The sequence below is a fragment of the Aulonocara sp. 'chitande type north' Nkhata Bay genome, linkage group LG22 (genome assembly GCF_057382095.1).
Source record: "Aulonocara sp. 'chitande type north' Nkhata Bay isolate Kocher_YH1m ecotype deep benthic linkage group LG22, A_spYH_male_GT1.1, whole genome shotgun sequence".
NCBI lineage: Eukaryota > Metazoa > Chordata > Actinopteri > Cichliformes > Cichlidae > Aulonocara > Aulonocara sp. 'chitande type north' Nkhata Bay.
Genome location: NC_141364.1, coordinates 14,859,732 through 14,880,325, shown reverse-complemented (window position 1 = coordinate 14,880,325; position 20,594 = coordinate 14,859,732). Strand labels below are relative to the sequence as shown.

The following is a 20,594-nucleotide window of genomic DNA, read 5'->3' as shown; positions in this document are numbered from 1 at the left end:
CAGGGTGGCTTGACATCTGGGTGTCGCTTGACCTGCTCTGTTGGTAACCGAAGTGTTCCTGCAGGTCCTTATCAGATGCTTCAGGCTCTGTGCCAGTGACATGGCCTGGCTTTGTAATGCTCGTCTCCTCTCCTCACACAGGATGCACCTGCCATGCAGAGACTGTTGTCTTTAAGTTTAAATCAGCTCACCTCACGAGGTCAAGCGTGCTCTTAGACACTGTTTGCAGGATGTCTCCGCACTGTTGTTCATCCCCGTGTGGTTGAAAAGGTCATTTGACTGAGAATTAAGTAACTGCTCTGAAGCATAACTCATGCAGCATGTCTGTCTCACCCTGATTCAGAGCTGATAAACCTCAGCTACAAGCCTACAATTCACCGGACAAACCCAGGACTGCTCTCAATATACATATAAGACAGAATTGCAGAGTTAGGAAAAGTACTTTTTATGTGATGCATGCTTTTCTCCTAAGACTTTTACACTTTAGTAGTACACTGCTCAAAAAATTAAAGAAAAACTTTAAAAAGACAAATCCCAGTAGGAAAAAAATGCTGGATATCTATAGTGACATGGACTCAATAATGGGTTAGGAGTGAAAGGATGCCCTGTCGTTTGATGGAAATGATAATTATCAACGTACAGAGGCCTGAATTCAAAGACACCAGGAAAATCAAATTAAAAATGATGCAGGCTAGTACATTTTGCTGAAATTTTATTGCTTTTATGAATGGCTGACAATGATGCATGCTACCAGTGACAGAACAGATGGTTTCCTGGGGAAGTTCCTGGACAGTCTGAGGTGCAACCTGGTGGAATTGAATGGACCGAGACACAACGTCCCAGAGCTGTTCTAGTGGATTTAGGTTAGGTGAATGTGGCGGGCAGTTAATGGTATCAATTCCTTTATCCTTTAAGAACTGCCTGCATGCTCTCCCACATGAGGCATTGTTGTACACCAGGAGGAACCCAGGACCCACTGCACCAGTGTAGTATCTGACGGTGTGTTCAAGGGTTTCATCCTGATACCTAATGGCAGGTCTGTGTGTCTTTCCATGAATATGCCTCCCCAGACCATCACTGACCTACCACCAAACTGGTCATGCTGAACAATCTTATAGGCAGACCCTTTCCTGTCTGTCACATGTGTTCATAGCGAACCTGCTCTCACCAGTGAAAAGTACAGGGTGCCAGTGGTTGAAGCACCAATTCTGGTATTCAATGGCAAATTCCGATCAGCTCCACTAGAGGACATCGGGCCTGAGGCAAAGTCTGTTTCTGAGTGTTTGAGCAGAGACATTCACACCAGTGGCCTGTTGGAAGTCATTTTGTAGCTCATCCTGTTCTTCTTTGCAGAAAGGACCAGATACCAGTCTTGGTGATGGATTAAGGACCTTCTACAACCCTGTCCAGCTCTCCTAGTGTAACTGCCTATCTCCTGGAATCTCCTTCCTCCTCTTGAGACTTTGGTGGGAGATGCAGCAAACCTTCTGGAAATAGCACTTATTGATGTTCCATGTTGGGGGACTTGGATTTTCACTTCATGACTCTGACCCTAGTCAAATGCAAAAAAGTGAAAAACAGTCGGAAAAGACGAGCATGGAAAAAAATGTCAGCGGCCTGTTTTGAAGGTTGTGTCGTTGTTGCCACTCCAGCACACTTGGTGTTAATTTTATTAACACCAAAGCAGCTAAACCTTTGGCACTTTTACCCAAGTAAAATATATGGCGTGTGCCCTCCATGTGTGTTGCAGATTGACTTGACTTGGTATCTCAGACTTGTACAGAAAGGCAAGCAGAGCTGACAAACCAGTTTGCTTCACTAGATTCAGGTGACAAACAAATCAAACTAAATTCCATTTCAGGATTTTGCCTGTTTTTCACATGTGAATTGTGGCTTTCCTGCATCTTGTTGCTCTCACCCTCAACATCTTTATCTTTCTACCCTTCCTAGCTGAAGGAGTTTTAGAGTTTTTTTATTTGAAGTGACTATAAACATTTACAGGCAGTTTCCCTGACACTGAATAACCCAATTGCTCAAAGCAAAAAAGGAAGAATTCAGTGAAGATCTTCACTAAAAACAGTTTCTAGTCTAAGACAGTTAGACAGCTGGGAAGCCAAGCCTTGAAATGTGCAGCATAGAGGGAAAATATTACTAGAATTACAAATTTTATTCTGCAGAATTAGGTCCACTGTTATGATCTGTATATATTTTTTTCCCCCTTGACTGCTAGATCCGTGTGTGTGTTGTACTTTTCTCTTATTTACTTTCCTCACTGCAAGTCGTTGAAACTAATCATTGCTCTGGAATGAAACAAGAAAAGCAGTAAACAAGACCGTTAACAGCCATAAAAGGTCGTTTGCTTTGCCTCGGGCCAAAACAGGGTTAACATTTACACGCGTTGTTTTGAAATCATTACCTGTCTGCGGGCTGCGCACCTCGAGCTCAAATATTCAAACCGACCAACCAGAGGACACCTCTGGAAAACACAGAGGGCAGAGGAATGAAAGCGGATCGCTTAAGCCACGCCCGCTGACGCACTGCTGACCTGGAATCAGTTTCTTAATATTGCTGAAGGTAAGAAGAGCAGGTAGTTAAGCTCATCAGTGTCCAAGCACAATTACACCTCCAAGTGAAATCCCTCAGTGGTTTGAAAGGAGAGGATCTAATGTAATTCATCTGCTTTGTGTTCCCTCTCCAGCCATATTTTAAAAGTGACGAGCAGCTACAAAAGCCAATGAGGTGGAAGAGGACGTGTTGATTTACTGATCTATGTGTGCGTGCGTGAGAGAGGGACAGTTAGTGTGCTCACAGTCACAGCAGCTTGAGCATTCCTCTGCGATTATACCACCACTTTCCAACTTACATACTTGACTGATGTATTTCATAAATTGGATCCATTCTCTGGCTTTGCTGTCCCTCTTTTCATTTACACACACACACACACACACACACACACACACACACACACACACACACACACACACACACACACACACACACACAGGCATATGCACAAAAGCACTCATTATTTTGCCTCACACTCGCTCTTTTTCTTTCTCTCCTCCCTCTGTCTTCCTCTTTTGAAGAAGTTTTCTTTGCACTTCCAAGTCAAACATCTGGGTCAGCTTATATCTAGTGGAACAAGACTTGCAGGATATTGTTGGCAGGATGTGTGAGCCAGAGCAGTTTACTCTGTGGGAATCCCCAATATACAGATACACACAGACATGCATAAACACACACACACAGACAAGCAGTACTCACAAAATGTCAGTGCTTACACTCAACCACAGCCTCACAGTTTGCTGATATTCAACTCGACTTCCAGCTGCCACACGTGTGTGACAAATTATAGATTTGTACTTCTGCATTGTAAGAGTCCGCTTATATTTTCAAGTACGTGACACTGCAAACACCACGCTTAATATTTGGTTAAATGCCACGTTTAATATTTTGAAAAGATTACAAAAGCAAAAGAGAGGGGACAAATCATAAATATTTTCAAGACTGAGTACAATCTGGTATAATCTGTAACTTATTCTGTGACTAAATATATGTTGTCAAGTTATTCACGTGCAAGACATTCTCAAACATCCCCAAACTTCCTGTCTTTCCCGTGCCTTACTAAACCTAAGTGACTGCTGAATCTGAGTTAGAAGAAGCTGAAATTAACCCTGTCGTGTATATAAAACTAGCCACTGCTCTGAGAACAGTGCAACTAGCTCCGGATAAGCTGTGGTATGAGAAACAGTTGCAGAAGGAAAAACACTACTCCTCCTGAATGCTCTGTGTTCTGTGAAACCATAAACTAAAGCGCTGGACCTCTTCCCTCGTGTGTAGCTGTAGTGTTTACATATTGCATAAGATTTAAAAAAAAGAGAAGCCATTGCACTTCTGTCCTCTATCTCCTCTGCTGATTTACAGTTCTTTTACGCCCTCTCCATCTCACTTTTCTCGCCCCCCCCACCCCCACCCCCCCTCCTTCTTTTGCAGTGTTTCAAGCTTTCTTCTGCGCTGACTCGCCGTCTTTGGGTTTGTCGTCTGTTTTGAACTCCAGGAAGAAGTCGTTGCAGGCGACTGTGAGGGCGCCCATCAGAATGATGAACTCGGTGAAGTCCACCTCCCCGTCGTTGTTGGCGTCCAAGTCGTTCATCACCTTCTCAACTGCTTCATTATCTTTGGAGCTCTGTCAGTGTGGAACAGAGAGAGAGACAGGCTTAAGAATGTGTTAGGTGTCATGCACGTGCATCTGTGGGCATATATAACTGCACAGGCTTGTTTGTTCTTGTGCGTCTGAGGAGATGAGCCAATATCTTTACTTGCATCATGCATATTTGTAAACTGTATTAGTGTGTTAGTGTGCAAACCACATAATTACCCCTAAATAACTCCCCAGCTCCTCTAGTAGCAGCTCCTTCAGTTCGCCCCGGCTCAGAGTGTACTTGTCGCCTTCCTTCCCCGAATACTTGTGGAAGGTCTTTATGAGCATCTGCATGGCACTCTCCAGGTTGGAACTGGGCTCCTTGGACATGCTGGAAGGGGGATTCAAGTAAAGAGGTCAGACTCTGCCACATAATGCCCGCTCCAGCCCTAGCTGCATGTGCGGTCACATAGCAGTCAAGGGTGAAGCCACCTCCATAAGAGTGATAGTTGATGGATGGATAGATAGAAGGAAGCAAAGCAAAGCAGAGAGGTTTTTCCCTATTTCTAAGCATTGGGTTTAATAATGCTCTGCATGCATTGCAGAGTCTACTAAGGTCACTGTATGTGTGTGTGTGCAACCTTAGTAGGTTTTACGTTTCAGAGATGTGGATGAAAAGATGCAGGACAGCTTTGGGAAAGCTTTTTTTTGAACAATCTTACACACATTGTGTCCGGCATCGTGGAGCTTCTTGTGCTGGACTCGTGGAGAGACTGTGCACACACAGACACAGATAAGTCACTGTCAATGAAGCATGAGTGTGAAGGGTTTTCCAAAAACACAAACCCCAAAAACAACAACAACAACAACAACAACAACAACAACAAAAAAAGCACACGCTTCATTGTTCTTTGATCCTTGGGTTATATGTTGTAAGCTGAATTGGTAATGCATGTACCAATTAACTCCACGGCATCAGCAATGAATGGTTTCGATGTAAACCACATCTCTCTATATGCTGATCGTGTAACAAGTCTTATCATTCAAATGGAAACCACAAGTGAAACATAACACTTGCCTGGTAACGACATTTAGAAACTAAGGGGGCAAGTAACCTGAGTTGCCAGCATATACACTAACTAGTGCATACAGATGAGGGACTTCAATTCCACTCTTGCCAAGATGCATTCAGCTTTTGGCCCAAAGTTTAAAGTTCAGGGACCTATTAACTGGAAAACAGTGTGCAGAGCTGTGCTGATGCTAATCCTTACCACACGTAACACCAAAGGGCACAATCAGTCTGCCATGCTCCCCTGTGCATGATTTATTAATTATCATCTCTGACATAAGGAGACAGGGATGTTAATGTCAGTCACCGGTTATTGCCTCTCATCATGCTGCAGAGCATTGTACCAGAGAGGTCAGAGCTGCAGGCAGCACAGACAAAAGATGAGGCCAGTGGACACCAAAGCTGACTCACTGGGAAATCTATAGGGGTCACTGTCTCACTGACTGGCACAATACAAAAGGAAGCCATGGAGATGGAAATGCTATCAGTGACACAGTGAGTATAGTAATAATGCATATGTATGAAGTTATCTTAACGATGAAGCAATATCCGTATCGAGTGATGCATGGCGTTAAATATCTTGAGTTTAAAAAAAAGAAGATAATCAGCTTAATGGAACAAGACATGCTGAGACTAAAAGATTTTGTATGTCCAGTATGTTCAGTATATTATCTTTCCTACCAGTGCTCTGCTGCTCTGCCACAAATCCCTACTGGCTTCGCTTGTTTCCATATTTCACTGATGTGCAAATTTCCTGTCATGCTCCTCTCAAAGCTTGCACATCAGTGGAAAGCCAGCAGTGCTTTGTCCAGACAAAAAAAATCACCAACTGACTCACGCAGTTTGTTTTCCAAGTCTGCTGCTGAGTGCCCACTATCCGTTCTGCACTAACGGCATTTGAGTATTTACTTCGGCTGTGCAGCTGCTAAAACACTTTACAAAGAAACTTTCATCGGATACAGAGGAGAAAGTCCAAAATCCAAGCTATCCGTCTTACCTGAGTACTGATGGAGGGCCTCTTTTGTCTTTGAAGAGGTGCAGGGGACAGAGCCAAGGCGGAGATGGATGAGGAGAGAGTTTGCCAGTGGCTTAAATATCACCTGTACCTCTCCCTCCTCCTCCTTAAACCCCCCCCCCCCCCCCCCCCCCCCACCCAACCCCCAACTCCTTCACCCACTTACGTATACTACTTCAGTTTCCTTTACATCTATCTCTCTCTGCGCAGGTGTTCAGCTCCCCTCCTTTCTTCATCACATATGCATACAGTCATGAAAAGGAATTTATGTAAAAACAGCCTCAGATGAACAGCGTGTGATATATTACACTGTAATATATTTAAGACTAAATCAAAATGCAGAGGCAGTGTGTAAAAAATTAAGTACACCCTATGATTCATTAGCTTATATAACCTGCCTTTAGCAGCAATAACTTGAAGCACTCGTTTTCTTTATAACTTTATCAGAGGAATTTTTCTTCTTGTCAGCGTTGCTTCAGTTCATTGAGGTTTGCCAGCACTCATTTACACACGGCTCTTTTAAGGTCCTGCCACAACATTTCAATCAGTTTGAGGTTGGGACTTTGATCTGTCCATTGCAGAATCTTCATTCTTTTCTTTTCAGCCATTCTGTTGTAGATTTGCTGCTGTGCTTGTTGAATGACCCAGTTTGGGTTAAGCTTTTGCCGTCAGACAGATGGCCTCACATTTCACTCTAGTGTTCATGTTCATGGTGAAATTAATGACTGCAAGTTGCCCAGGTCCTGCACCTGCCAAACAAGCCTAAATCATCACCCCTCCACCACCGTGCAGGAGAGTTGATATGAGGTGTGCTTCATGGCTAAACATCTCCATTTTGGTCTCGTCTGTCCAAGGCTGTTTCGGAAGCCTTGGGATTTGTTCAGATGCAATTTTGCAAATCTAAGCTCTGCTGCAATGTTCATTTTAAAAGTTTTTTCTTGGAACCTCTTCCAAAACACCACGCTTTTTTTTAGTCTTTTCTAATTTCTAACATTTAACATGCTAACTGAAACCTGTAGAGTCTCCAGTGCAGCTCTTGGGTGTTTTGCAGAGTCTCTAAGCGTTGCATGGTCTGTCCTTTGGGTGAATTTGCTGGGCTGCCCATTCCTGGAACAATTGACAACTGTCTTTCCACCTATCTTTCTCACAGTAGAATGATGGACAAAAACCTGTTTGGGAATGGCAAAGTACCGCCTTCTGAGATTGAAGGGCAGCAACAAATGCTTCTTTAAGATCATTGCTCATGTCTTTCCTGCCAACACTTTCCTTCTTAATTTCTTTGGAAGCAGTAAGGGTGTATTTAGTTTTTCTCACTGATTCTGCATTTTGGCTTAATTTCTTTTGAATAAATGATGAAACTGTGTAATCTGTCATGTGCTGCTTTTCATCTGAGGTTGTATTAGAATACTTTTACTGACCACTACCATTAAATGATAGAAAAAGGATAGATAGATTTTTAGCTCATGTTACCCTTTAACTATTCAACAGAATTTCAGCTTCTTGTACTTTATGGATCTTCATCCAAATTGTGCTCAATCTCATGGCCACACTTGTGCAAAACACCCATGCAGTGATGTATTTACTTTCTTTACTTCACAGATTATGTTAACCTGTAAGTTGTGGTGCATCATCAGTCAGATGAGCTTCTACGTCACTGACTTTCAGGTATTTTACATCCTGATTTGTAAAAACCTTAACACCAACACCAGGATTTTTAATTGAACAATCTACAAAAACTTGTTATTGTCACAGTTTATTCAATGTTAGCCATTACACTTTACATAAAATTATCCAAAACGATACAGCGTTACATATGAAGTTAAAAAATCAGCATAATAAAGTTTACTGTACAGGTCAGTGGACCTGAATAAGTCCAACTGCTGTACTTGGCAGGACTGCATTAATGCACAGTGATAAAAGCCTGCACAGTTCCCTGGGAACGGCCCCGTAATCACAAACATTATGACTCACACGTTCGTACACTCGTACGTGTATCACTTTGGAGATTCTTAACGCATGCTATTATCTTCATCTTCTGTATCTCAGAATGAAAGAGATTCATTGTGTCGCAATGAAAACACGACGGCAAACAATCCCCACTGCAAATCTGCTGTGCTCAGTTCCAGCATGTTTTTAATCTACATGAGTTAAAGCTGGGTGGGGTTTGCACTAAGGGACAGAATAATAACACTGCCATTGCAAACAGTTTAAGCTCTCTGAAAGAGGCTGCAGCTCTCATAGGTCATCATCGCAGAGATTCAAATATTACCTTTGTTAGATGATGTGCAACCCAGGTATGCTCACTTCAAAAACACGGCATCTGCTGTTAGTGCAAGTTAAACAGGAAGCTGACTACAGCAATTTAAGAGATCATGGTTCTATTAGTCATAGGAAGTACCAGAATGTATTTGCAGTATAAAAATTATACGTATTTTATTAAAAGAAATCATAACGTAGTGTAAAAAGCCCCGATTGTTCAGTAAGTGTGTTAATAATAACTGCGGCGGGAAACGTAGCATACTGTGAGTATAAAGTCTGAGCAGAGTGTGTAAATGAGGTTATTTACAATGGGAGTGTCGCAGTGAGCCATGGCGGTCACATGACTCAAGGCTTATTTATCTTGCCCGTGTTGCTGTTGAGCGGTTTGCGGTGCCAGGTGCTCTAACAGTACATAAGGTACACATTTGGTCCGCTGCCCAAAATGTGTGTGCCTGAAGCACTTTGCAGCTGGTCTCACAGACCTGCAACACAGCAGGCCTGCAACACAAACCTTTTTGTTTTCATGGGTGCATTATTGATGATGAAACAATTTGCAAATCATTAAATTGTAATTAACAAATTGCATATAATGTGACAAAGAAGTACACTTTCAAGTTTATCTCCATAGTGGTCCAGATAAGAGTTATGTATAGGCTTAATAGTTAATTATAAAGAGGCCATGTAGAACTTAAATAATGGCCACAATAATGGTAATAAAATGGTAATACGTTTCCAAAAGCATGCAACATCTCATTATTAGCCTTTTGCAGAAGCTCACACATTGATGGCTCAGTATTCTTTTTTTCTTCTTCTTTTTTTTTTTTGCTTAAAAAAAAAAAAAGGCACAACCTCTGACAATGATACCTTTTACACTACCACCTCATCTGATAGGCAGGTTCACTGGAGCCCGGGATTACTTTCATGTAATTGTTTGTGTCCCAGGGTGTGTTACCCATCAAATGCCTAATCCAGTAGTTTCCCAATGCCTAATGCCCAAGGATCCAGTTGCAGGTCAAACGGGGTCTTTAAACAGAATGAGAGTGTGACTGACAGACAAACACACAGGGATGAACAAACGGTGCCTAAACCAGCAAAAAAACAACAACCCCAAAACAAAACAAAACAAAACAAAACAAAGAAACAAAAAAAAAAACCCCACCCACGACGATGAACAACTATAAGGAAAGCCTCCAAAACAGATGTCAAGTCACTCCTCCTCTGTCCTGTGCTGCCAGTGATCACTCCTGATAATGAACCGCCCAACACCTAAGGGTTAAATAGGCAGGACTTGCTGTCTCAAATACACATAATACAGGCACTAATTTTTAAAAAGTGACACCTGTTAAGGCTGCTTGACTTCTTGGCTTTTAGTTATCATGTTCTTCTCTTCAACTTAGGTTACAAGAGCGTCTTTTCTGACCTGCCCCTCTAGTGACCAGCCCACTCATATGAGGCTCATCTGGGCTCCCCTTTGGCCACTTAATGGCCCTTTGGTGTGGATTCCAACCCTGAACCTTAATTATTTAGCCAAAGGTCACACCTGATCTTCCAGTTCCTAATTTATGGCAGACTAAAAGTGACGAGAATACGCTGCAGACACCAGATGAAGTTAACTTTTGCAGCACAGTGAGCCCGTGAAGCAGACTTGAAAGAGAAAGAAGAAGAAGAAGGAGGTTTAAAGGAGGCCAATACCACAGTTAAGACAAGCTGAAGTAATGCAAAGCATCAGCAAAACACTTCTGTTTATTGTCATGCTCAATCAGAAATATAGCACGAGAATGTTAGTAAAAATGTACTGTCAGATTTTCATGCACCTAATGCAGGAACACTTTGACACATTCAGAAATACACTTTAAAGAGTCGGAAGAGAGGAAAAAAAGCACCCTAGGGTCTGTATGGAAAATCAATTATAGTTAAAGAGGAAAACAGCTACCCTCTTTTAGCACTAAATAACAGATATGATCAATGTATTTTGTTCTAAAAAGGTGCGAACAACTTATTAAACAAAAAAGTTGTTGTAAAATGTTATTTCTTATCTTTAGGGATGCTGGCAGATGTTTCGTGTTGTTATTTTTAGCCAAATCAAAGCTATCTAATGTATAGGAATTTTTGGCTATTAATTTCAAAAGCATATTTCCTAAAATGTCAAACTATTCCTTTAAGATGTAATTTACTTCTGTTTTATCAAGGACCCAAAGGACTGCATGGCACAACTGTGCAGGAAGCACAGGTTTGGGTTTAAGCTAAAGGTCTTGTTGGCAGTGGTGCGTTGGTCACGTGTGCAGCAAGGTTTTCACAGGGACACGGCATGCACGGGATAGCGTACGTCTGCATGCTATCATAGTATATTATCATAATGAGGTAAATGTGCTATATAGTGGGATGCACATGCTGTACATAAGAACATAGTGGTAACTAGTAGTACAAAGCAATAAACTGACAGTTATTATCTTATAAAAAGGAATATCTTGTTATTTTTTTAGAGCTGGTCTTGTAGTGTTTTAACTTTTCCCAATATTGCTTTATTTCAAAGTTCTGTGTTTGAAACATAAAAAAAAATCATTAGTGGCTTTTCGATTTGTTTTAACATTGATAAGGCTGTGCTTTGTGTAGTGTTTTGAATGTGTGTAGTGTGATTTCTTTTCTTTTTTTGTTGTGAAGGATGAATTGTCCCCTATGAGGTCGCCTCCTCTGTCTTCTTTTCCACATCTTCCTTCACAGCAGCGGGGAGCTTGTCTGCAGTTTCCCCCACCTTTACCGTTTCCTCCACGTTTTCCTCCGCTTTTACAGCCGCTTCTCCTGCTTTTGCAGCTGTGGCAGACACAGCTGCTTCCTTTGCTGCCTCCGGCTGCGTCTGCCCCTCTGCCTTTGCTTCTACCTTTACTTCTGCCTTTGCGTCTGCATTTGCTTCTACCTTCACTTCAGCACTTGCTGCTGGCTTTGCCTCTTCGTTCGCCTCGGGCTTCGCTTCCTCGTTCGCGTTGGGCTTCTGAGCGTCCTTGTTGGGGACGCTTTGTGCCACTTGTGCAGATGCAGAATTCTGTGCAGGTTCCTCTTTGGCGAGCGAACGTTGCTCACTCAGCGAGCAGGCCACATAGCCGACTAGCTTCATGAACTCCTCAAAGCCAACCTTGCCATCTTGGTCGCTATCCAGCCCCTTACCCATGTTGTCTATCGCTTCTTTGCTGTCTGTGTCCTGAATAGTAGGCACATACAATCATGATGATTAGTAACTCTACCTCACCTCTTACTGGTCATATCACCGTACAAGATTAGTAAATGGCCCTCTATCAGTAGCTCCGTTTACATTATAATGTTGATCCGTGTCATTTCATCATACCGGATCACTTTTCCCATGTACTGGCTGTATATTACAGCAACATTTGTTCACAGTTAACATTTCAAAAATCTGGACAGGTTAAGGCTGGCCAGGGCTAACACAACACCATTGTCTGCTTTTGTGGAAGATGATTACATAATCCAAATATAAGCAACAATTCTGAGATTTCAACAAAGATTTCCTAACCGTGAGGATGTTTCCCAGCTGGGATGAGACAAGGTTTTGGAATTCTTTCTTCCCTAGACTCTCCCTTCCTTTGGACGACTTCAGGAAGACCTTCACCATGGTCTGAATGGCACTCTCCATGACTTCTCTCTCTCTACAAAAGGGAGAGATAAAAACAATGATCATAGATAGATAGATACTTAGATGGTAATAATCACTGTTGCGTGCTGTTTGAGGGAAGTTGCATGGAGACAGTGTGGTTCAAGTGTGTTGCAGTAACAGGCACATGCAGTGGAAAATGAAACAGAGGATCTCCTCATTTCCATGCGCGTCCTTTTGTTTCAGGTGTTGAGCCTTGAGTTCCAATAAGGGAGGGATGGTGACGTGAGATAAGTGGAGAGTCTGATTGAGAGACAAGCTGTAACACACAATGGAAGTTCTAATCTTTGATAGGTCATCTGATCTACTGAAGCTACCGAGGGGACTGGGCTTCAGATTACCTAAGGGATTACCTAGTCCCTGTTTGCGCTTCTCTCCCGCTCCCCCTCTCCCTCATTCTGTCTTGCTTTTGCTACCTTGCCAGCTGTACTTGCCTCTCTCTTACCTGCTACTGTCTCTTTCTTGTTTTCACTCTGTTACCCCCTTTCACGCTACCAAATGGGACAATTAGGCCTGCTGTGGATTATCACTCTTTCATTACACATCAGCAGCCAATTCCTATACATTAAAACCTTTGCAGATGTTTGGAGTCTGACAGAGAGACTATCAGGACCTTAGATCTTTACAAACTCGTTCATATAGTCTACAGGCATTTCCCCAAGTTTAACATGCCAATAGGTGACACATGTTCGCAGAAATTCCATTCATCGCTGCCTGCCACTTAAGACAGGAATTTACAGGCCAGTTCCGAGTTAGTCTGCCCCAACGCAGAGAGAAGATATGTTTAAGGCAAACATATTGCATGTCAACTTCAGAATTCAAATGTAGCAGCGCAAAGTACAAAACAGAAACAAACTGTTCTTTGTTTCAACAAGGAAGCTGTCATGCAGAAAATTAACATCATTAGTTACTAAAGTCTGTGCACTTTACAACACCCACCTGAAGTTTATGGTGCTAGTGTTAGTTTCAGCATATGTTAATTAGCAGCAGGCTTTGACACCATAGAGTGTTTTAAATCTAACACTTGCAGCTGACCTACTGCTCTGTATCTGTCTGACCTTGTTGTGCCACAACAGAGCGCACAATATAACCACACGTTTGCATGCAGGCGAGTGAGCACATCTCTGATCGTCAAAACAGCTGTCACTGAACAATAGTGGCCTAATAAAGTTACAAACAAGCGTGTGTGTGTGTGCGTAAGTATTTTCAAGGAAAGTTAGTTTCACCAGTTTTAAACTGCCCAGCTATGGATGAAGAAATCGACTGTTAATTTCTTGTTATGCTAAAACAAACAAACTCGGGCCTTTTAGGAACTTTAGGGGACTTCTTCCTCCGCTGGTGACACACCCTCCACAGCCTGAATGCACAAGAGCCTTAACTGCGTCCTACTCAAAATACATTTCTTCTATTTACAGCCTGACATTTCTTTCATTTCTCACATTCATTGTTCACCTACGACCTGCCGTAAGTCAGTATTGCTTGAATAGCTTCTAAAAGCGCGCACGATTTTAAACAAATATCCCACGTCAGAGCTTCACCTTGTTGGACTCGGGAGAGAAGGCACATTAATCCCCGCTATTTGCCTTAAAGGCCCCAAAACTACTGCGCAAATAATTAAATATGCAGGCCTACAACCAGAGGTTTCCCATTTCCCTCCAGAGCCCAGAGAGGATTGAGTATTGCGTTTCCAAACGGGCGAATGTGATACGGTAGGTGCGCAGAGTAATGACAATACTACCGCTAGTGTGGCATTAAATATTGAGAGAGGAACAAGTTAGGTTGTGGCTGTAAAATACAGCGCGCAGTCATTGTCTTTCTTCCAAGTTTGCAAATACAGAAAACTCAGACAATGTTGAATCCACATCGTCCACAAGCATGACGCTTTTTTCCAGGACTCATCCCAAATACCACAAGTAGACTAGTTTTAAATGTTTAAGCCAAAACAAATAAAATTATCACAAGTGACAGACACAGCTATACAAAACTCCACTCAGCAAGACAAACTGCCGCCTTCACGGGCCTCTCGATTAAAAGCATATTGTGCGCAAAGGTGTAAAAACCGGCACCAAAAATCGCTCAAAAATGCATTTTTACGCGCGACCCGGATGCCTGGTTGATGTGTCACGTTAAAGCCCAATACTGTCACTCAGAGTTACTTTAATTTTTTGTACCATTTGGCATTTGGCAAAATGGTCGGCATCTGCCTTAATCATATCAAATATATTTTCCAAGAAAAGGAGCTCATGCTTCAACCCCACACAGTTTGTAAAAGCTAAAATGTAAACGCACATGAAAGCAAAACAGCCACTAACTATAATGATTTACTTTTTTTTTTTTATGGAAGTGCAACGTGAACTCAAAACTTCGGTAGAGTCGAGTCATTGAAACCGTCCCGCAGTCAGACAGCGGCCAAATTTCATGGGATGGCTCTTGCGAGAGTTTATCGAAACGTGGCAAAAAAACCCGATGAGCAAATAAGCTGCATACACGGAGGAGATCACTAAAATAAGCCAAAAAATACCCTTTTAACTCACCGTTTACAGCCTGCGGGACAAGAGAAGTATACAAATGTGCGCAAATTTGAGTTTCTGCCCTCTTCTCCACCTTTCTACGCTGCTTTGCGCCCAGAGAACTTGCCAAACTAGTAGGACTGCAGAATCTCTTCCGTGATTTAGGGTTTTTTTTTTTCTGTCCTTAAAACTTTTCCCCCTTCACAAGTCAGAGGGCGTGTACCTGGAAGAGAGAGAGAGCGGAGAATTGGGAATGTGCAAGAGCGCGACCCCAACTTTCGTGAAAAGGGAGTGAAAGTGTATCAAAACACTTATACTCGGTTTTTATTGGAATTATCTTTGGCTCTCGAGCCAGCTGTTTCACGTCATGTGTGATTTGTTCAGTTTCACGCCAACTAGGCAGGCTTGTGGCTTGGAGCGGCTTCATCTGCTGGGACGAGGAGACAGGGCGGGTGGGATTACTTCATCTGCACACAGCTCAGGCGTTTCCCAAAGTATTTCACTCACTAAAAGTAAAGAAAAAGCATAGCGATACCCCAGAATCTTGCAAAATTTTGCGGGAGGATGTGTCTTAAGTAAAACAGACACACATCTGTACGTCTCCCAGATAGCAAGTAAACATTGAAACAATGAATAACACACAAATTGGCACAATTTTACGCACCCACTTTCTTTGACGGAAATAAAAATGTAATAAATAAATAAATACTTTTTAACTCTTTTAAACTAACAGAATAGGATAAAACTTATATTAGGCTGAAAATAATGGCCTGTCTCTTTTTCCTGCTGACACTTTGGAAATGTGAGGGTGAGGCGAAGGACTCTACTGAACATACTGCAGGAAAGCTAATGTGGGTGGCAAATATGGTTGAAGAGGTAAAGCAGTCTTTCCAGATCCCCGAAAGAGCTTTTGAGACTTTGAAATTTTGAATTTATGCCACAGATTATCTCTTACTAAATATCCCCCGCTCTGTGCTGATAAGTTCTAAAGAAGCCTTCACATTAATGCTATCTGGTAACGCTCTGGACTTCAAACCAAAGGGAGTTGGTCATACAGACAATTCATTTGTGTGTTCCAACTTCATTTTGTCTATCACTTTGGAGTTGATGACTCATTGCATCATTCCTCCCACACTGGCACCTCAATCTGTGTAACTTGGATACAAAGGTCACATTTATTAATCAGTTAAAGATCATTGTTCTCCAAATCAGTTAGCATAACCTCCTTGTGTCTCTCTGGCAAAATTAAAACAGGCCTATAGGCTATAAAACAGCTGGGGAGCTCGCCAACACACATAACTCTGTCTAGACATTGGAATTAATACAAAGTGACCGTAACACTAAGAACTGCCAGCTGAAGAGGCACATTGCAATTAAACTGCACAAGCAAAATATAATAGAATGATTTTGCAGACTACTGAGGCCACACTGATGGACAGCAAAGGCTAAGCTATGCTTTTACATCATCCCTGCTTAATGCTTGGACAAGCAGCTTTGTACAGGTATTATAAAGCACTATGCAACAAGATATTGTCTGGATGGTGTAGTTGTAATAGTGGTAATGCATACTGGATTACAGCCCCCTAAATCAGGGTTGTAATACAATGTGGGTGGCTGGACATCATATAATATAGTGAATGAATGACAGGAGGCAGTGCTGGTTGTTGTTGGTGGTTTAAGACAATCAAGCCTTTAATTCATAGTTTTCTGTATTCAACAAATGGTTAACTGAAGAGTGGCACCAGCAGGGTGACAAAAGAATTCAAACGGTCTTGAACTCAAAAGCATAAACTGAGACGATTGGCGTTGCACAATCAGCTCACTTTCAGTCTCGATTGACAGAAAGCGACGAGCTCTACTGACTGAAGCCTCCCTGCTTGCTCGCCAGTTTTCCGATCAGCTGCCAGAACTCGGAGAAAGTCAGCTCCCCGTCGTTGTTTTCATCCAGTGAGCCCATGAGCTGGTCGATGACAGCGGGATCACTGGCATTCTGCAGAGGGTGATCACAAAGTACAGTTCAGGATCAATACAATATAATGATCTCAGATGCAGTATCATCTACTTTGAAACACTGTCCTGCCACCTAATGGTTGAATGAAGTAACAAAAACACCCGAAAAGCATTTGTAGGCACACTCACAACGTTTCTTGATCATGGGGAAAACAGCTATGAAAAGAGCTCAAGCCCTGTAAGTTACTATGGCCATTGGGCTATAAAACACATTAAATTACTACATTATATATGCAGCAGAAGTGTTTTTCTTGATATTGTACAGTTTATAATTAATTTCATTCCACTTTCACACCGATACAATCCCAAATTACAAGATTACACTCCTTACAAGAATCAGCTGACCACGGTTTGATCAATTAATAATTTTGTTATAATCAAATAAATGTATTGACAATTTTTCAATTCCACTGTAAATACAAAATCAGACATTACCTTATGATGCAGATGGTGATTTTGTATAAAATGTTATTATCAGAATCAGAATCAGAGAAACACATTAAGTGAAGTTAAAAAAAAAGAATTATGTCACATGATGTACAGTCACACGTTGCATGTAGAATTAAAATGCACAGTATTAGAATTTGATAGCAAAATTATAGTAATATATGTTACACACACAAGTGTTGAATTTTTACATGCAAAGTGTGTATCGTGTTGTATAGAGTACACGTGATACAACATGATGAGGGAGGATTTTTCTGATTGGCTGCCAAGGGCGTAATCTTAATATTTGTCCACAGTGCTCAGCATCTTTAAAAATGTCTGGTGCCAAAAACTGATTTGCTACTTAAATAACAGTGGAGATACAGCCCTACCAGTGGAACAACAAAGAGCGACACGGCTCCAAACGCTGGGGTGGTTGTGGTGGTTCAGGAGGTAGCGCGGGTCGTCTACCAATCGGAGCGTTGATGGTTCAATCTCTGGTTACTCCAGCTTGCATGTCGAAGTATCCTTCGGTAATATGTTAACCTCAATGCGTGCAGTGTGAATGTGTGTGCATGTGTGAATGTCATACAAGGTGCTTAAGTATAGAAAGGTGCATGTATGTTTGGGTGAATGCTCAGAGTAGAAAAAAATGTGCATTTGCCAAACAGATCAATGCCACAGTTACAGTTTCTTTAATATCTGTGTGTAGGCTGCTCAGGGACACAAATAACAAGGAAAAGAGGAAGAACAACTTAAGAGTCGCACCTTGACATAGTTGGGCAGCTGAGAAGCCACCAGGTGTTGGAACTCATCCTTACTCAGGGTGCTGGAGGATCCGTCTTTCCCAGCATATGTCTTGAACTGGGTGACAAGGGTTGAGATAGCAGCTTCCATGATGACCTGCTAAATAAACAAGTAGAGTGAATGTATTTCTCACACAAGAGCTTAAAAAAAGAAATGCAGTAGGAAAGAAAAAAGCATCCGTCTTACTTTCTGTGTCTGCAGTGCGGTGTGTCGCAATAAGTACCGAGAACCTTGTCCCTTGACTGTGACCATCACCTCTCCAAATATATACGCTTCATCTTCACGACTGATGCAAACATCAGCGGAAAACATTAAACCGTTCCCACTTCTCCCCCAGCCTGCCCTTATCTGCCTGATTCCACTTCTCTGGAGACAGATGTCAAAACAAAGCACACACACACACACACACACACACACACACACACACACACACACACACACACAGAGAGAGAACAGAAAACAGCCATTCTGCCCTACAAAGGGCAAAACTGTACTAACGATAGCACAAAACCCATTTCAGTTTGCAGAGCAAGGCATTTAGTGGTAGCATCAGGCCATTCTTATCAAGTGACCGAATCATGCATACCTAAGCAGTAATTAGTTTATACAAAACATGACTCAAATAATATGGTACAAACACACAGTGTCATGTGCGAGCCTTTCCAACTGCACTAAGCTGATTAAACTTCTGAAAAAAGATTAAAACAGCATTTAAACTTTAGACATTTTATCTTTTTCCCCCTCAGCATTTTACTTGTCTTTCACTTCCTCAGGATTGTCTCAATGTTTTATAGCTGAAAATCGGTCTGCGCTTTAATGACCCTTCCAGTCATCCTTTTCATTTAAATGAGATCACGTCTCCACGATGGACATGTAAAGAGGACCCAACTCGGAAGGAAGCACAAATGTACTGAAACATTTCTATAATGACTGGTATGTAGAATTTAAAGAATGTGCGTGTCAGGTCTGCGACTGTCGTATCAGCGTGAGCAAAGTGCGTTCGTGCCTGTGAACGTGTAGCTGTTGAGTATTTTTTCTGGGTGTAAATGTTTCAGTTTGCAATCACAGCTGTGATGATAGATGCCTGTCGTGCCAACACTTTCACTTCACACTCAGAATGAGTCAGATATCGTGCACACACGGCATCTAAAGACTTCCAGTAAGCTGCGTATCTGGCGTTACGTTTTTCGGTACAATTTCAAAAATGCTCACAGGTCACACTGATACTGATACTTATCACTGTGACAAATACTAGGGATATAGGCAGCAATAGTTGTACACCGTATAGACATAAGCACTGTGCCACCAACAGGAGCTGTTCACCCATGGAAACCCATGCAGTGAAACTGCTGCCACACAGTTTTTGTGCTCATGCTAACGCCAGAGGATGTTGTAACTTTATGCAGAGTGCCACTTTGTGGATGAGTTACTGTTGTACCTAAACACTTCCAATAAGCAAAGTTCATGTCCGTAAATATGTCCCTTATTTACGACACATACTTCATTTGGTATATCAGATGCCCTTCCTGACACCCAAGGGATTTGCTTCTCCTCTCAGGGTTGAACTGGGGACCTTTGACTTGTTAGGTGAAGAAGTGTAAACCACTAGGGCCACATGCTCCTAAACACCTCCACCTTGCAGTAATGCCATTTACAGTTGCTTGTGGAATATGTACAGGAGTATCGTATAAAAAGAAAAACGTGTGAATATTTTGAAACAATAGAAATGATTAAATAAAGACATTGTTTACGTATCAAGGGTGAAAGATTTATTGAACTTAATATTGATCTTGAAAATGAGGACATAACTGTTGATTGGGGGAATAACTAGAAATTGTCCAGTGATCAATTACATGCATGTATGAGTCAGGTCCTACATTATCGGTAAGCACAGAGCTTTACTGTTGTCCCACAAACACAAAAATAGTCCTCAAATATTCATTAAACTCTGCTTCATTAAAAGATTCATCCATTGTGATTAGCGTTCGTCTGAATCCTTTGGTCTGGACACCTTCAAAAAGACAAAACATACTTCTCCAAAACTTAACATCAGCTCAATCTTTTATGTGTAAACTCTACGACATTCATTCAAACAGCAGTAAAATTACAAGTCGCGTAAACTTGCTTTTCTTACTAATCTTTGCAGAAGCTGATAAAATCAACTACCTTTCGTCTAATCAAAAGGATTTGTAATATAATAAAAGGCACATAAGCAGGAGCTGGCAAGCTAAATTAATGAAAATGTCACCATTTTCACATTCAAAGCATACAGCCCGGGATAAAATCTGTGGTTCTTCTCATTAAAAATAAGAAAAAGAGATGCACTGTAGTGAGACAATAAATAAACATGAAATCACTGCTGAGAGAAAACAATCACAATCTGTTCAACTTCACATCCACAAATAGAGGGAAAAGTCAAATTTCACTACAATCAAAACACAAATAAAACAACTATTTTTTCACAATTTTAAAGTAATTCTGTCTGAAATATATTTTGGACTTTGCTTTGTGCTGGTTCACCTACCTACACTAAAATAAAATTAAAAATAACATGTTTTTTTTTTCGTGCTTATTTATATCACCTAAAAACAACAAAGCTATGTCTAGGTCACTGTCACGCATGCCACTTCAAATCTATGCGTGAGAAAAAAGGAAAAAAAAAAAAAAAAAAAAAAAAAAAAAAAATTATATAT

At 41.5% G+C, this 20,594-nt stretch overlaps 3 protein-coding genes across 6 annotated transcripts; all 3 read right to left on the bottom strand.

Annotated features, from left to right (window-relative positions):
• Positions 1–3,984: 3,984 nt before the first annotated feature.
• Positions 3,985–6,286, bottom strand: s100s (S100 calcium binding protein S). 4 transcript variants are annotated; one of them, XM_086280288.1, is made up of 4 exons: positions 6,208–6,272; positions 4,868–4,914; positions 4,379–4,532; positions 3,985–4,186 (listed from the first exon to the last, which is right to left on the bottom strand). In XM_086280288.1, exons 2-4 carry the CDS (start codon positions 4,879–4,881, stop codon positions 3,998–4,000), a joined length of 357 nt encoding a protein of 118 aa, XP_086136414.1. In that variant the 5' UTR covers positions 4,882–4,914; positions 6,208–6,272; the 3' UTR covers positions 3,985–3,997. The 4 variants fall into 4 exon arrangements, with proteins under 4 accessions (XP_086136414.1, XP_086136415.1, XP_086136413.1 ...); XM_086280289.1 differs by lacking the exon at positions 4,868–4,914 and having other exon boundaries at positions 6,208–6,286; XM_086280287.1 differs by lacking the exon at positions 6,208–6,272 and having other exon boundaries at positions 4,868–6,195.
• Positions 6,287–7,962: 1,676 nt separating this feature from the next.
• On the bottom strand, positions 7,963–14,876 carry s100u (S100 calcium binding protein U). The gene is made up of 3 exons (XM_086280344.1): positions 14,683–14,876; positions 12,011–12,143; positions 7,963–11,680 (listed from the first exon to the last, which is right to left on the bottom strand). The coding sequence occupies exons 2-3, from the start codon at positions 12,128–12,130 to the stop codon at positions 11,159–11,161; spliced, it is 642 nt and encodes a 213-aa protein (XP_086136470.1). The 5' UTR covers positions 12,131–12,143; positions 14,683–14,876; the 3' UTR covers positions 7,963–11,158.
• Positions 14,877–16,319: 1,443 nt separating this feature from the next.
• s100a11 (S100 calcium binding protein A11) lies at positions 16,320–18,242 on the bottom strand. Its single transcript, XM_086280029.1, has 3 exons — positions 18,088–18,242; positions 17,863–17,997; positions 16,320–16,648 (listed from the first exon to the last, which is right to left on the bottom strand). The coding sequence occupies exons 1-3, from the start codon at positions 18,211–18,213 to the stop codon at positions 16,514–16,516; spliced, it is 396 nt and encodes a 131-aa protein (XP_086136155.1). The 5' UTR covers positions 18,214–18,242; the 3' UTR covers positions 16,320–16,513.
• Between the last annotated feature and the right edge of the window lie 2,352 nt (positions 18,243–20,594).